Raw genomic sequence first — 15,673 nt, forward strand, 5'->3', positions numbered from 1 at the left:
TGCCCAGGACCGGAGTCAGTGGAAGAAAAAGATTCGAGCCCTACACCCCAGCAGGGGGTAACAGGATGGAAAGAAGAAGAAGAAGAAGTCCATCCACCGCAAAACATAAAACAAAGCAATAAGAGCTGTAGGCCGCCCTTACTGGAAGCGAGAACTTAAAAAGAAGACGGAAAAAATCCATGTGTATCAAATACAGCCTTACAAAAAATAATGTTGGTAAATGAAACCCACCTGAAGAACGTCTAGCAACGCAGCGGGCAGCACCTCGTCCACGGCGCCCATGTCCTTAGAGAACCGGTTGAGGATCCTGCCCGAGGGGTTGACGTGGAAGAAGCGCATGGGCGCGCGCGTGATGGCCGAGAACATCTTGTTGTGCAGCCGGGTGGACGCGCGCATCGCCATCGAGAAGAACATGAACGAGCGGAGCAGCGATATCACCACCAACGCGACCACCATACCTGAAATTAACTCCATTATATATTATCATTGTAGGCGGTTATTACACTGCCGCCGCTATTCGTTGCGCAGTGCAAATTGACGAATCCACGTGCGGCGACGATGGTACGTTGACGGTGGTGCGATTTGCTTCGTATCTTCGTCCGGAGCTGCGGTGCGCGACTAATCGCGACTTGTACAAAAATACATGTATACTTGTGCTACGGAGCTCGGTGTGTCATACGCTGCGGCTCGCACCGTATCTCCGTCCGAAAGCACGAATCGTCGTGCCATGCGCACCTTCGCACGGATTCTTCACAGGTGAATCCATGCGGATTATGCATACAAATCATGAATCTACAGTACAAAGTTAAAAAACGCAGCATCGGACGTCGCTTCGAAGTGAGAAGCAGTGTGACAACTGCCATAGTTTTTATTATGTATCTATCATGATCATTCCACGCACGCTATACTTTATATCCATCATCATCATAAATAAGAGTATCGGCTATCTGATATTGCCGATCGTTTTTTAATAAAAAAAACATCTTGACACAATTTTACGTGTATGACTATTTTAGAATATATTTCAGTGATTTTAGGAAACTTACCAGTGTAGATATAGATACAATTGTATCGACTGAGCGGCCCGTCCCCAAACAGGACATTGTCGACCAGCCCCATCCGCTCGAGGGTGGTGTTGGTTGCTGCAAGCTGTAAGCCGGGGTTCCCCTCCAGTTCCTCCATTTTAACCCTGAACACACGTCAAGTTATTATAAAACTATACGACTAAAAACATGTAGTTTTACCTATACTCTAAATCATAATTAGATTCCAAAAAAAGTAAGACAATGTTGTCACTTTTTACTAACGCGTCTTGTATTTATGTAAAAATAAGTAAATAAAAGTACTTTTTTAAATCGTAGGAGTAAAATTACCAATAAATAAATTATCTTAGCGTATTTATTTATAAAAAGGAATTTACTATTTTACAAACAAATTATTGCAGTGGCAACATTGTCTTACTTTTGTTGGAATCTAATTATGATTTAGAGTTTAGCTGAATGCTCAATACTTATCATCGTATTTTATTCAAATAAATACACCACAGTTCATTAACACATTCACTGCCCCCGAAGCACATGTGCGTCCACCGTCATACAAGTTTGTTCCTAGGCCACGCCCCCTGGCAGTGAATGCGTTAAACATACTTAAGCTTAGGACGCCCTTTGACTAGATAAGGTGTTTTGCTCAAGAGGCAGACTAAAAGAACACGCTTTACAGTGATGATGAAAATCAGGAACAAGGAAAGGATTCACAAGTTGCTGTTGTAAGTGGGCGGCAAGCGTACGGCGCCCGCACCTTCCCCGCCGCCCTTAGTCGAGGACTCATTTAAGCGGTTGGTCTATACCAATTATGTACCATTTCATTTAAACCAGTTTACAGATTTATGCAGTAGGTTTATAGAATCATATCTATTCAGTTAATATTCGACTTGCCTTAGGGTGGTATTCCACCTGTCCAATTTCTTTGTCCAATGTCAATGCGTTTCACTCTCTCATTATGGAAAATCTGAGACGCAATACACATTGGACAAAGAAATAGGATAGGATACCAATCTTATGTATATTTGGTGTAGATTAAGTTACCAGACAGGCTCTGGACAGGGACGCGTGGAGGAATATGGGAGAGGCCTATGCCAAGGGCAACCAGACAAAACGTCTGCGGAGAAAGGCTAGCAGTAAGCAGTAAGTAAGTAAGTTACCAGTAGCTGGTCCACCAATCGGAGCCGGAGCCGAACAGCTGCGCAAGCACCGCCACGAACACCATGAGCGCGACGACGAGCGCGTGCCCGCTCGCGCCCAGGTACGCGCCGTACACCTTCGCCGACACAGCGCCTGCCGACCGCATCTCTGCTTCCTCGCGCCCGCCCTCCGGCGGCGCTGTCGCTGTCAGATTATCCACGGAGCTTACCTACAACAATAACGAGTTTATTGGAGTTTATTCCTTGACAATCGATTTTCAAATATAAGCCCGGGTATGAAAATTTATGGGAGGTAAATCATGTCACACGTTACTTACACGTTACAGGCTACTTTATGTTTCGTGCGCAACTTATCTTTCGCATCCACCAGCAACGGCTGTATGGAAACACTTTATTTATTCAATGTCAACAACAAAGAGTAAACTCCAGTCGTGCGTCGGAGCTGACACACACACTTTTTTATGATATAGGAGGCAAATGAGCAGACAGACTGCCTGATGTTAACCGATTACCATTGCCCGTGGACAATTGGACACCCGCAACCCGTCAGGGGTTGAAGTGCGTTGACGACCTTTAAGATCGGAGTACGCTCTTTTCTCAAAGATTTGAAGGTCGTAAGGTCGTAACGGTCCGAAAATACCGCAGGCGACAGCTCGACGGAACGTGCGAGCATTTGTTTCAAGAATATTGAGAAAAAAATGTTTGTTTATTTACGTACCATTTAAATTTCAATTCAATGTCACTTTATTTATGTTTCCTAATTTAACTTTGTAGAATAATAAACAATTTTTAATTTTAAGTATTTAAACACCTTTTAAAATACAGTTCGTCAGCAGACACTCTGACCGCGGTAATTTTGCCGCACTTGAAGAGTAACGATGGTATTCCACCTTCCACCTATCCAATTTCTTTGTCCAATATCATTGCGTCTCACTCTCTCATTATCTCATTAAGCAAAATGTGAGATGCAAATACACATTGGACCAAGATATTGGACAGATGGAATATCATCCTAACCAATGCATTCATAACACGTAGGAGCACTTAGCGTACACGTAGTAGCGTAGCGTAGTACTTAGCGTGGTAGGACTCTGGTAAACTTACGGAGTGTATGCTCATCTGCCGCTTACGGAAGCTGCCGTGCGGCGAGTCCTCGATGTCGAGCGCGGACGCGGGCTCCGGCGCGGGCCGCTCCTCCTCCTCGCCGCGCGCCAGCAGCGTCGCGAAGTCCAGCCCCGACGCGCTCAGCGTCTCGAAGCTGCCCGCCGCGGCGATGGCGCCGTTCTTCAATATTATTATCTGGAAACATTCATGTAAATTTAATAGCAGCTAATTAAGAATAATTATCATTTTATTAATCTAGAAACATGCTATCATCACACAGCAGTATCAAAAGAGTACTAAACTAGGCTGAGCCTATATCTTTAAGACGCATCGAGTAATTTAACAACGTGCGTATAGAACCGGCGAATACGCCGCTACAACGCCATTTAGCTAGCGCATTATAGGCGAGTTGCACATCTTACAAAGTAACCCAGACTTACAATACAGTTTGCCTTAATTTCGTTAACATGTGCATTCGCGGCACTTTAGTCAGGTCTAGGTGCAACATAAGAAGTGGAATCCGCTTCCAACGTCAATATTCCTCGCTGGCAAATATAAATTAGTCATCAAAAAAACTAAATGATCAGACGTAATGGGTCTTTAGATGGTCAATTATTTCACTATTACCTGATCGACGTCTCTGAGAAACATCAGTTGGTGTGTGACAAGCACGCGCGTGGTGTGTCGCAGATAGCCAACGAGGCAGGACTCGAACAGATGTCGTCCCACGTGCGCGTCCACCGCCGACAGCGGGTCGTCCAGCAGGTAGATGTCGGCGCGCTTGTATACGGCGCGCGCTAAGGAGATACGCGCACGCTGGCCTGTAACAAGCCTAGGATTAATTTGTGGGGTTACATATTTTGGTTAAGAATTATTTTTTCACATCACCTATTCGGAAAAAGGCTTTTTCACATCATCTAATAAGAAAATGGATTTTTCTTCCCTGCTAGGAGGGATCAAAGTGGCACTTTTCTGTTCAAGGACATTTCATTGCCAGTATAAAATATTAATATAATTAACTATGAAGAAATGCTACAAGAACTTTTTTGTCAGGCTGTACATACGATGGTATGTACAGCCTGACAAAAAAGAGTAGAAATGAAAAAGTGGCAACACTTGTAGTGTCAACACTGAGTTTTTTTTATTTTCCTCATAGTTGATGTGAAAAGCAGTATATGTCACACGGTATCAAAATTATTCCGTCTTGGGCGTTAACTCTTGAATCCCTCATTACGCTCAGGATTCTCCTTTAGAATCCTTCACTACGTTCGGGATTCTATTGTAGAATCCATCGTTTCATTCAGGATTCAATGTACGCCCTTGACGGAAATATATCATTTTGATCCCTGTAACACAAACTACTATTTCTTCCCTGCTAGGAGGGATCAAAGTAACAATTTTCTGTTCTAGCACACTATTTTTACATTTTTTTGCACATTATTTTTTTAGCTTAAATAATCTATTTAAGCATCAGATTGTGTCAATAGTTGATGTGAAAAGCAGTATGTGTCACACGGTATCAAAATTATTTCGTCTTGGGCGTTAACACTTGAATCCCTCATTACGCTCAGGATTCTACTTTAAAATCCATCGCTTAATTCAGGATTCAATGTACGCCCTTGACGGAAATATGTATATCATTTTGATCCCTTGTAACACAAACTACTATGGATTAAAAAGGGTTAAGACCGACCTCCGCTGAGGCTGACGCCGCGCTCGCCCACGACGGTCTTGTCGCCGTGCGGCAGCAGCGAGAAGTCGCGGTCGAGCGCGCAGCGCCGCACCACCGTGTTGTACCGCGGCCGGTCCATCGGCTGCCCGAACAGGATGTTTTGTCTTACGCTGCCTAACAACAACAATTATTACAATAAATTAATTATGACTCTTCTCTGCATATCTTTTATTTTTCATGTTTGCAATGTCTGCGTTCATCCAGTTCCAATTACTTAAAATGACGCTCTAAACTCTTCACAGCGCAAAACTGGCCCACGTTGGCCCGTCGTGCAATCTTTAGCTGGGTTGGAATTTGATACTAATTTTATACTTGGAATCACGATTTCCTCGTATTAATCGATTAAAAAAGTGCCTCCTAATTTTCAAGGATATCATTTTTATCACAGTCATATAAGGAATTATTTGCTCGTATTAGTATCAGAACACCACACAATTCTGAGTAAAAATAATATAAAAAATGCCAACCAAAAGTTGTAGTGTAATTTAGAAATAGTTACCAGCGAACAGCCATGGCTCCTGGCCCGCGTAGGACACGGAGCCGCCGATGTGCACGGAGCCGGACACGAGCGGCAGCTCGCGCAGCAGAACGTGCAGCAAGGACGACTTGCCCGCGCCCACCGGCCCGATCACCGCGATCAGTCTGAAACAAGCCATCGATTTGATATGCTATCTTCAACTATACTATCTCACAGGTAGATCAACAACTAAATAGACGTGGCGCGCATTTGGGGATCCGTTTAAGGGCATATTCAGTATCGTGTGTTGATTAGGAATGAGTAAAAAAAAATTGACTCGAAAAATGTTTGGCCTTTGTATGAAGGGTTACTGACTTGGACGACCTGCCCCGTAGAAAAAAAATCGTATTAAGGTCAATGTGGCTGATTCCGCCATTTGCTTTGGATTCCTGAAACTAAAGCAATCGCTGCTTTGTCGACGATATTATTTATGTTGTTCGAAAAATCGCTAGTAGACGGGACTGGCCCTATGACGGAATTAGTCACATTGACCTTAATTTTTTTTTTTCTTCTACTTTTTTCCAATTAAAACACGATACCAAATATGCCCTTATACGGATCCCTACTATTTTTGGTTGCATCCCGTATAAGCATTTTTGCAGGATAGGGCGAGCTCCGCGGTTATAAAGGTCCGGTAATAAAAAAGTGCATTAATTCTCCATGCCACATACTTGCCGGGCTTGATGGTGAGGCTGAGGTCGGTGAGCGTGTTTTCGTGGTGAGCGGCGACCCACTTGGCCGTCGCGTGCTGCAGCCGCACGCCCGCGCCCTGCGAGCGCTCCAGCTCCGAATCCTCCTCCTCGCCCGACTCCAGCGGGGCCGCCGACCGCCCTGTCCGACCAAACAAACATTTTATTACTATCAAATTTGTTGCATTATTTCCCTTCGACGTTTAGCACTAAGAAGACCATTACAGCTTGTCACAAAGTCAGTTAATATCAGTACAACGTATTGAGAATTTACTGAGTCTCATAACGTTTCAAACCAAAGCACATTTTTCCAATGATCGAACAATACATTAAACACTAGTTTTATAGTATGAATTTTCTCAAATGATTTTTACGCCTGTGATCCTAATCTTTTAAACAAAAGCCTTTGTTTCTTTTATGGAGCAAACCAACCATATCGGCGTAAATTTCATTTGAGAAAAATCATACTACACCCAACTTTGTATTTGGAAGTTGAAACACATTGAAATAAACAAATCAATAGAGGTCATATTCGTCATATAAAGAAAGTGGGCGAGCTTGACCGCTGGGTACTGTTTTGATATAGTAATCAGTTTCGGCTGCTATGCAACTCAATGTTTTGATGATGCGTTATCTAGGATATTTGGATACTTGAATAGCTAAAGTTTATTTAATTAAACTGATACCCACGGTAGTCTCACTCGTATTGATATTAAATATTGATAACACATCTTTTTGCTTACCGTTGCCTTTGGCTTCATCTGGCTTTTTTGTTTCTTTGGCAGCGCTCGACTCGTCAGAGGGTTTATCTTGTGACGTATCTAACGTAGATTTAGTCGGAGTGGTTGGTGTTTCCTTTGGCTCATCCAGCACTTTGATTTTAGGTTTTGTTGAAGTTTGTATGTCACTCAGAGTAGGGACTGGTTTGCTCGTATCCTCATAGAGCATAAAATTTTGAAGTCTTTTAATTGACACAACTGCTTCTGCTACTTGAGCGATACCTACAGCATAAAAAATAATACAATTATACAATTTTGGACCGAATATTAAGTGGGTCACTAACATTATTGTATTGTCGGTTAATTAATTATTCGTATTTGTTTTTCGTAAATGACATTTCATGACTGGTATAGCTACTTTTTCTAATGCCCAAATTGTAGAAAAGTTAAGTAACATTTAGACACCTTACAAAATGCATGGTAACGTAAATAGTTCGCGTCTCGTTATACATGGTGCTCACGAGGAATGCGAAAGATTTTAACCACGCATTGCTGAGGTCAATAGAATGAAAATAAAAATGAGTTTAGATCAATTTCGCCAAAAAAAATTTTTTTCGTTTAGTTTTTTTTTTCAATTTTTTGAATGTATTTGTACATTAAAAGTAAATGTTATTGGTAAACTTGTCACTTAAAATTGAGGTTTACTTTTTTTTTTTTCGTAAAACCTAGTTGTGTTGTCTACCTTGCGGGAAGAACACGGTCATGGTCTGCCGCAGGATGTTGTAGAAGCTGCTGACGACGAACACCTGCTTGGCGGAGATGACGTTGTTCTCCAGCACGAAGGCCAGGATCGAGCAGAACAGGCAGATGCGGGTGGTGAACATCGTGAACGAGGTCAGCACGCCGCGGATGTAGGAGGTGGCGCGGATCTGTTTTATCTCCTGCCTGCGGCAAACACCAAATATTAAAATATAAAACAGTTTGCCCTGTACACTTAACATCTGTTTAATGGGAGCCGCATTTCAGCAAATGTTATCAATAAAAAAATAATGTTAATGTGGAAAATATATCCTATCCCGTACATAAATAATAAGAGAATCTGAATTCACAGCTCACAGTGCAAGTGAAAATATATCTCCCTAAGTTCCTAAGAAGTTGTTGATGAAAGACGCGCACCGACCAGAAAACCTAGATTTGATGTTAGTTTCAGTGTATAAAACAAGATCCTAGTATAAAATTGGAATGCGCCTATTCCAATTTTATACTAGGATCTTACATACGAGGATCTTGATTTTATTATTCGTCTCGCTAGTATTTTATACACTGACACTAACATCAAAATCTAGTTTTTATTCCTAAGAACGAAAAATTGTCACGAGGATTTGTTTTATCTCCTGCCCCGCTTCCAACAGCATTCATTAACGAACAACCATATAAAGCACGTTCACAGAGATTATGAAAACAGTGCAGCTAAGTTATCTTTACGAGAAAACTAAATTGAAGTCGGTTTCAACGTTTAAATTAGAAAACTTATGTGCAATCTATTTCGCTTTGCAGGTAGGTGTTAATTTATTTAATATTATTGTTTAAAAATGGACGAACTATAACCGATAAAAAAAGGTTCGTTATCTATTACAAATTACATTCTTGGAAAGTCGTAATGATAGCGAATACTTTTTAGAAAAGATTTCAAAAACATTTTTGTGAGCATTAAATGTAAAATACCACGTGCTTCCTCCCATTGTGCGATTAGTGGATAGTCCAAACAAAAACCTTTGGGTAGGTCCGGCATATAATAGAACAAAGAAATTTACCTGTCTGTGAGCTTATAATTCTACCGATAAAATAGAGATTGTATTTTTCTGAATAGTTTTGTCGTAAATTTAGAAAAATAATTATGTAGCAATATCGAATAGGGTTCTTACACTGATGTACCAGCCAAATTATATACCTTCTTGACTTGTGAGCACACCCAAATTATACATATTCGCTACAGATCATGGAAACCCAGATGGAACAATTGGTCTTATGACTTTCCTTCGTTATCATGAGTCATGAGTTAACCTGGATATGATTACGCACACAATAGGTTACTTTAGAAAAAATACAACCTGTCATCTGACATTACAATGAATCTACATAATTTATGCGAATTTTTGCTTGATACCAACATAATTGAAAGACTAAATTCACGATGTACCAACCTATTTTTACTTATTTGGGGGATTTAGTAAGATTTAAATCGTGGCTTGTTCGCAACCAAACCCCTGAAGGCGGGATTCCACCAGTGTGCGGCACTGTGCGGCACAAGCTTATTCACTACAAAAACGCTAATGCCGCAAACTGGTGGAATCCCGCCCTAAAAACACTTAATTATAGTGCGTCGCCCATCCACTTGTACGAGTATGTGATGTGCCGCTGGACAGTTTTCAAAAACACGAAATTTAAACAAAGGAAAATTTCGGGAACTTCATTATATAATTTTCGTTAATCTTTTCCAAAAATGTCAAATTTTTTGTATATATTCCCCAACTTGCAGATATGGCCTTTAGCCTTGTGTGCTGTAATGTACGTACTTCCTGGCCTTAGCGACGAGGTCCGCGAAGGGCTTCTCCCATGTGTACATCTTGATGACCTGGATGCCGGAGAGGATCTCGTTCATAAGGCGCACGCGCTCGTCCGTGCGCAGCGCCGTTTTAAGCCGAAGCACCGACGTCCTCTGGCCCAGCCATGCTACAATAAACGCGACTTATTAATCATCACATTTAAATTATTTGACACTTCCATACCAGAGATATTCATTGAACGCCACGCCTGTTATAACGCGCCGTTATAAACCTTATGAGAATTGATGAAGGTTAATATAAAACTGTACAAGTGCGCGTATGTGGCCTTCCTCGGCGGTCAAAGGGTGTCGTGATTCATGAAAATTGCAAGTTATTATCAAACGTTCGCTGGTTTATTGACGACATACACTTGGGTGAAATGTATGTATGTATGTATAAACTCTTTATTGTACAAAACACAAAACACAAATTTATTGTACAGGATAGGCAGTACAAAGGCGAACTTATCCCTTTAAGGGATTTCTTCCAGTTAACCTTAAGCGACTATCTCACCGAAATACTGTTGAATTTTGCTATGCGAAATGCACAGAAAACTGTAAGTCAACGGATGGAATATGTTACAAATGATGTCGCATTGCCACTAACACTACTTATAAGTATAACAGGCGTCTCCTTTTTGAGTGATTTTGCTTAACTCAACACATGCTTAAGATCAAACTCAGTTTCATAAAAATTAAAGATTACAGTAGCACTGAATAATATTGATGCGAATGAGTACATTTAAGATTTAAGCTTGTTTAAGATATCATGAAAAGCCAAAAAATTGTAAATAGTGATAATATAACACTAGGTATAGGATATTTTCTTACACATTTCATTAGTTTACAATTTTGCACATATTGATAATAACGAGAACTCTCATGGAACATCTTAGCGAACGTTACAAGAACTTGAGCTCTGTTTCTTTACATCTCAGACACTAATTACAGTTAAATTGGGCAATCGAACTGTATTATATTAAATAAGTAGTAAGTATTTGGATATATTTATGTACTTAGAAATGAATTAATATTTCTGTATAAGTAAAGCAGCTCAGCCTGGCGTATGTATATAAACTCGTGTGAACATGGACAAGTATGCCCAGACATAATGTCGTTGCCGAGAAATAATGCCAACGTATTATGTTAACATAATACCACTACGTTTACGAATGCAAGGCTGCAATGTCACACCATTCACCTATATAAACATGTTCTACATTTAGTTTGATGTTTCGGATGGGTTAAACGATGTTTAAATACGTTTATGACAAAAAAAATAGATATTGGATATACTTTTTAAATTTTCACTTTTTTAAGCCATTGTGATTCAGTAGTATCTCCGTTAAAAATATTGCGAATATATGTGTAATTTGCATTCATGTTGCCGATCATTATAAATCTTCTTTTATTAAAGTCATAGGAAAAATCAAAAATGTTAGGGCACTTTTTTCCTCATTGGGATCGAAAGTAGCATACCAACTAGATATTATTCTTGTTATTCTCTCCCGTCAGCCAGGCGACAATAGTAGCACAATTTGTAATAAGAACTCTTGTACTACGTTATATTATCGTTCTCGGTAGATGGCCCATTGTGGAAAGGGCGTACAACTCAATGCATGAATGCATGTTTGGTTATTTAAATGCCAAGTGATCCAGGCGACCGTAACCATGGCAACGAGTGACAAGAAAAAGTTGATTTACTCATATAGGTATGTATTTCGACCCGATCAAAATCAGTTCTAATATTATCTCTCATTTTCCCAATCCAACGCACGTTGTTAATCTGGCGAAATAACACGTTAAGTAATAAGACTAATTATATAAAAAAACGACGTATATAATCTTAGGCGGTCCTACAATCTAAATACAACAGAAGTCTCGATAACAATCTGAACTTCGATATTATTTTTAATTTTAGATAAGTAAAACAAATAGCATTAGCAATGACATCAATAAAAAATTCGCTGCAGGTGACAAATTTCTTATATTTGGCCAAGCTTCTAAGATCTAATGAATAGAAGAAAAAAATAGGTCGTTAATGAAACCATAGTAGTTTTATGTGCCTGCTACATAATATCTGATTATGTAGAGATACATTTTGTACAGTTAGATTGTTTTATTAAACACATATTATAAATCTCACTATGATGCGTTCAGGAACCGCATGTCGCGGACATCAGTGCCCTCAGTGCCCTGTTTATCAAAACCTTGTAACTTGTAATACAAGCGGGAGTCCCTTTATGACAGCTTTTGTTACAAAGGGACTTCCACTTGTATAACAAGTTACAAGCTTTTGATAAACAGAGCCTCTACCATCAGTTTTAACATTGACATAACGCTCACGTCTACGTAATTTACTTTCTGTACATCTCGCTTCCACTATTGCTCGCATATGCGAGTACGAGCGAGATGCATTGAAAGTAAGTTACTTAAACGTGAGCGTCATGTCAATGTCAAAACTGGTGGTAGCCGTACAGGGCACAGGTGGCGTTTCTGAAATATCTTGATCGCTCATTTTACACGAAAGTAGTGCTTAAGTTAATTTATAAACAACAAAAAAAAATACTAAAGAATTATAAGATAAACTTAACGTCAAATGTAAACGGTTAATAAAAACTTTTTCACGCATGTGTAGTTTTTTATTTAATTCAGAGAAAAACTAGAGTCGGCTCCAACTGCCATATCGTTCGATATTAAGTAACATTCGACATTTTACTAATTTATCTTTTAGTAAGATAAGAGAAACTAAAACATGACAAGAAATAACAGAACGCGACAATCGCCATAAGCAGATGATCCAAATATTGACTGATAAAGTAGTATGTGTCACGTGTTTCGCTGTAAGACGCTCACACGATACTATAGGCTGAGTAAACAATTAAACATACTTGTTCTATAATTTTACATTCATTCCTTTTTCTGCTATTATTAACTCAACTAGGACAGGTATGTATGTATCATTTCACAGAGTTCAAATAAAATAGTAATAAATGTATTACCTTGCAGTGGTATGAATGCCAACATGAACCCGACGCCGACGACCGCCGCCCAGCTGATCTCCTGCCACATAAGGTAGGTGATGATGACCGTGGCCAGCGGCCCTATCCACAGATAGTGCAAGAATATCACGGCCACGTCGAAGCGGTTCACGTCGTTCGAGAGCAGATTCACTACTTGGCCGACCGTCGTTTCGCCGAGAGCCGTCTTTGACAGTCTGAGCGACTGAAACAACATACACCTAGTTGTAATAAACTTCTAATATTTAAAAAGCGAACACTTCAAATGTTGTGGTATTCCTCGAGTGCAGCAAAACCGATAAGATTTAAATTTTATTATTTCATGTTACGGAGTTGATGAATAAAGTGCCATAGGATACATTTTAAACAAATTCTACCCGATACTATAGAAAAAGCTGTAGTCATGTTAGTTTTTCAAACTTGAGATTTTTGTCTTATAGTTTTCTTTTTTTATTCAACCTGCCGATGCATGATTGCTATTTTAAGTTAATTTACGAGTAAAAAAAGACGACGAGCTAGTTTTGACAAAATATGTGTGTACTTAATATAATATAAGTTTATAGCGATTAAAAATTGGGAAAAAAATGTAATGATTTTGTTATACTACTAGGCAATCTATAACTAATTGATTTTTGCTAAACAATCTAAAATATCAAAATAAACTCATTAACACAACTTAAGGGTCGGTTGCACCCAAACTGTTCGTATCGTTAAAGAGTTCGCTAAATTTTTTTTCACCTCAGCAGCTCGAACAAGGGTACTTTGCTTCTTAAAAACAGTGAGCAAAATGCGATTTTGCTCACTGAGTCATTTTGTCTCACTCAGTGAGCAAAATCGCATTTTGCTCACTGATTGAGTTCCACTCAGTGAGCAAAATGCGATTTTGCTCACTGAGTGAGACAAAATGACATTCAAGTGACCTTTATAGTCATTTCAACATGCGGGGTCTAATACAAGTTCGATATACTTGGGTTCTATTATCTCTGTCCCTCTAGGTATGTTCTCACTGCTTAGGGTGAAAAATTTTGTGTACTACACGAGATCAAAGTTATTTACATCTCGTGCGCTTTTGAATCCCTTACTACGCTCAAGATTCTAAATTAGATTCACTCGCTACGCTCGTGAATCTATTATAGAATCTTTCGCTTGCACGGGACTCAAAATAAGCACTCGAAGAAATATCAAACTTTGATCTCTTGTTGTACAAATAACTAATGTATGCAAAGTTTCATAGTAAAGCGCCGGGGCGCGCCGGCTGACGTTGATCAGTCTGTCAAATGTGGTTGGTGCAACTGGCCCTAAGTGATATTAATTTTAAAAACCGGACAAGTGCGAGTTGGACGCGCCCACCGAGGGTTCCGTACTTTTTAGTATTTGTTGTTATAGCGGCAACAGAAATACATCATCTGTGAAAATTTCAATCACGGTTCGTGAGATACAGCCTGGTGACAGACGGACGGACGGACGGACAGACGGACAGCGGAGTCTTAGTAATAGGGTCCCGTTTTACCCTTTGGGTACGAAACCCTAAAAAACCGTCAATCTAATATTTCTATTGAATGACGCATAGACAAGAATGCCTTTGCTAAATAAGTAACACATGGCTGCTGACACCGCGGCGTTAAGGAAAACCCGCGTCTAATAAGTAATAACACTAATAACTTAAGTAAATTTACAAAGGGAGCACTTAACTGATCATTAGACTTTATTTCGGTGCACAAAAGGTTTACAAACGGCCAACGTGTCGATTGATTTCAACGAGATGTTAGAGATAAATGTAAACTTGAAATTTTAAAAATAAAGGATAAATTGGAAAATTCTCCGTTTCGGACAAGACTCGAACTTGCAACCTTTTGGAACACCGGTCCAATCCGGTTCCGGTCAGTTGGTAGATGTCGCGAAAAGGAAGGAACGGATAAATTCGCACGCTTCTGGTAAGCTTCGGTGTCTCAGTTAGTTAAGAGTGATTTGTCGCTTCGCAAATCGCTTTTAGAATTCGCTCGAATCTTGCCCGAAGCGGTTAATTCCATTTTTATTTTTATTTAAAATTTGTAGTATCGCTGCAGGCGTAACTGCTTAATAAAAAATAGTTTACATAAAATTTCGAACTGGAAGCTGTGATTGTCACGTTAGGATACTTATGTGTAATTTTCACCTTCGTGAGTATTGTCGGTGATTATGCGAATAGAAGACTTGACTCGAAGGTCATTACAAACTTAACATTAAAAGTTATTTACATTTGGTAACAAACAAAACCTGTGAAAATTATATAATCCGTTTACAATGAATATCTCAGTGTTACATAGACTATTAAATTGCGTTTAAACTATACCTGACGCCACAACCATATTAAATATAAGGAATGAACTTATCGCGCGTGTATTCGCAATTTTAGCTAAATATTATGCAAGTGTGAATTAACATAAAAGAACGTTGACCTCAAACGCATCACCTTACCTTTCGATATATGAGAGAGCAACAGGCAACCCGGAACTTCATGCCCATATGCAATATGGCCATCATGTAGGAGTGCACGACGAGCACGTTGAGCGCCGAGCACAGCACCACGGCCCCGGCGTACCAGTACGCCTCGTCGAGCGACACGGGCTGGTCCGTCCTCACCGAGTAGAAGTCCACTAGCTTGCCGAGGAACACCGGCTGCGCGAGCCTGCCAAAAGCGACGGCTTCAACAAAACATTGCCGCACGTTTTACAACACACCCCCCAAAACAAAATGGCTCCATGTTTTAAGCAAAATGGGATTTTACAGTTGAGTTTATAGACTTAAAATTCCATAGACTTATTTTTTCAAATATCAGATTCTGAAGACATCTAAGTGAAAATTTTGATGGTTCAGAAATTGTAAAAGCATTACAGTACATGATCGGCAGTTTACAGAATCTGTACGGTTAACTCATCACAAAAATATCTTAACAGTATTGAGTGTACAAAAAATTTGTTGACCCAACTGTGTACCTACTAACCCTGTTACTATTTTAGGCCAATAGATCTCATAGTAATTGGTAAATTGCATTGCACTTTTTTATTACACTAAGTTAACTCATTCAATGCAAAACGCTACCCAGGG

At 39.8% G+C, this 15,673-nt stretch overlaps 1 protein-coding gene across 2 annotated transcripts in view; it reads right to left on the reverse strand.

Annotated features, from left to right (window-relative positions):
- The window catches only part of LOC134804416 (ATP-binding cassette sub-family C member 4-like), a 58,572-nt gene that overhangs the window by 14,445 nt on the left and 28,454 nt on the right, over nucleotides 1-15,673 (reverse strand). For both annotated transcript variants that reach the window (XM_063777451.1, XM_063777452.1), the window contains 13 exons: nucleotides 15,044-15,254; nucleotides 12,569-12,791; nucleotides 9,538-9,694; nucleotides 7,704-7,906; nucleotides 6,986-7,243; nucleotides 6,225-6,384; nucleotides 5,536-5,678; nucleotides 4,998-5,150; nucleotides 3,932-4,125; nucleotides 3,305-3,499; nucleotides 2,201-2,409; nucleotides 1,047-1,189; nucleotides 232-458 (listed from right to left, as the gene is read on the reverse strand). In XM_063777451.1, the coding sequence (XP_063633521.1) occupies nucleotides 232-458; nucleotides 1,047-1,189; nucleotides 2,201-2,409; nucleotides 3,305-3,499; nucleotides 3,932-4,125; nucleotides 4,998-5,150; nucleotides 5,536-5,678; nucleotides 6,225-6,384; nucleotides 6,986-7,243; nucleotides 7,704-7,906; nucleotides 9,538-9,694; nucleotides 12,569-12,791; nucleotides 15,044-15,254 (2,476 nt within the window). The remainder of the gene's footprint in view (nucleotides 1-231; nucleotides 459-1,046; nucleotides 1,190-2,200; nucleotides 2,410-3,304; nucleotides 3,500-3,931; nucleotides 4,126-4,997; nucleotides 5,151-5,535; nucleotides 5,679-6,224; nucleotides 6,385-6,985; nucleotides 7,244-7,703; nucleotides 7,907-9,537; nucleotides 9,695-12,568; nucleotides 12,792-15,043; nucleotides 15,255-15,673) is intronic.

This window comes from Cydia splendana, chromosome Z, assembly GCF_910591565.1.
Source record: "Cydia splendana chromosome Z, ilCydSple1.2, whole genome shotgun sequence".
NCBI lineage: Eukaryota > Metazoa > Arthropoda > Insecta > Lepidoptera > Tortricidae > Cydia > Cydia splendana.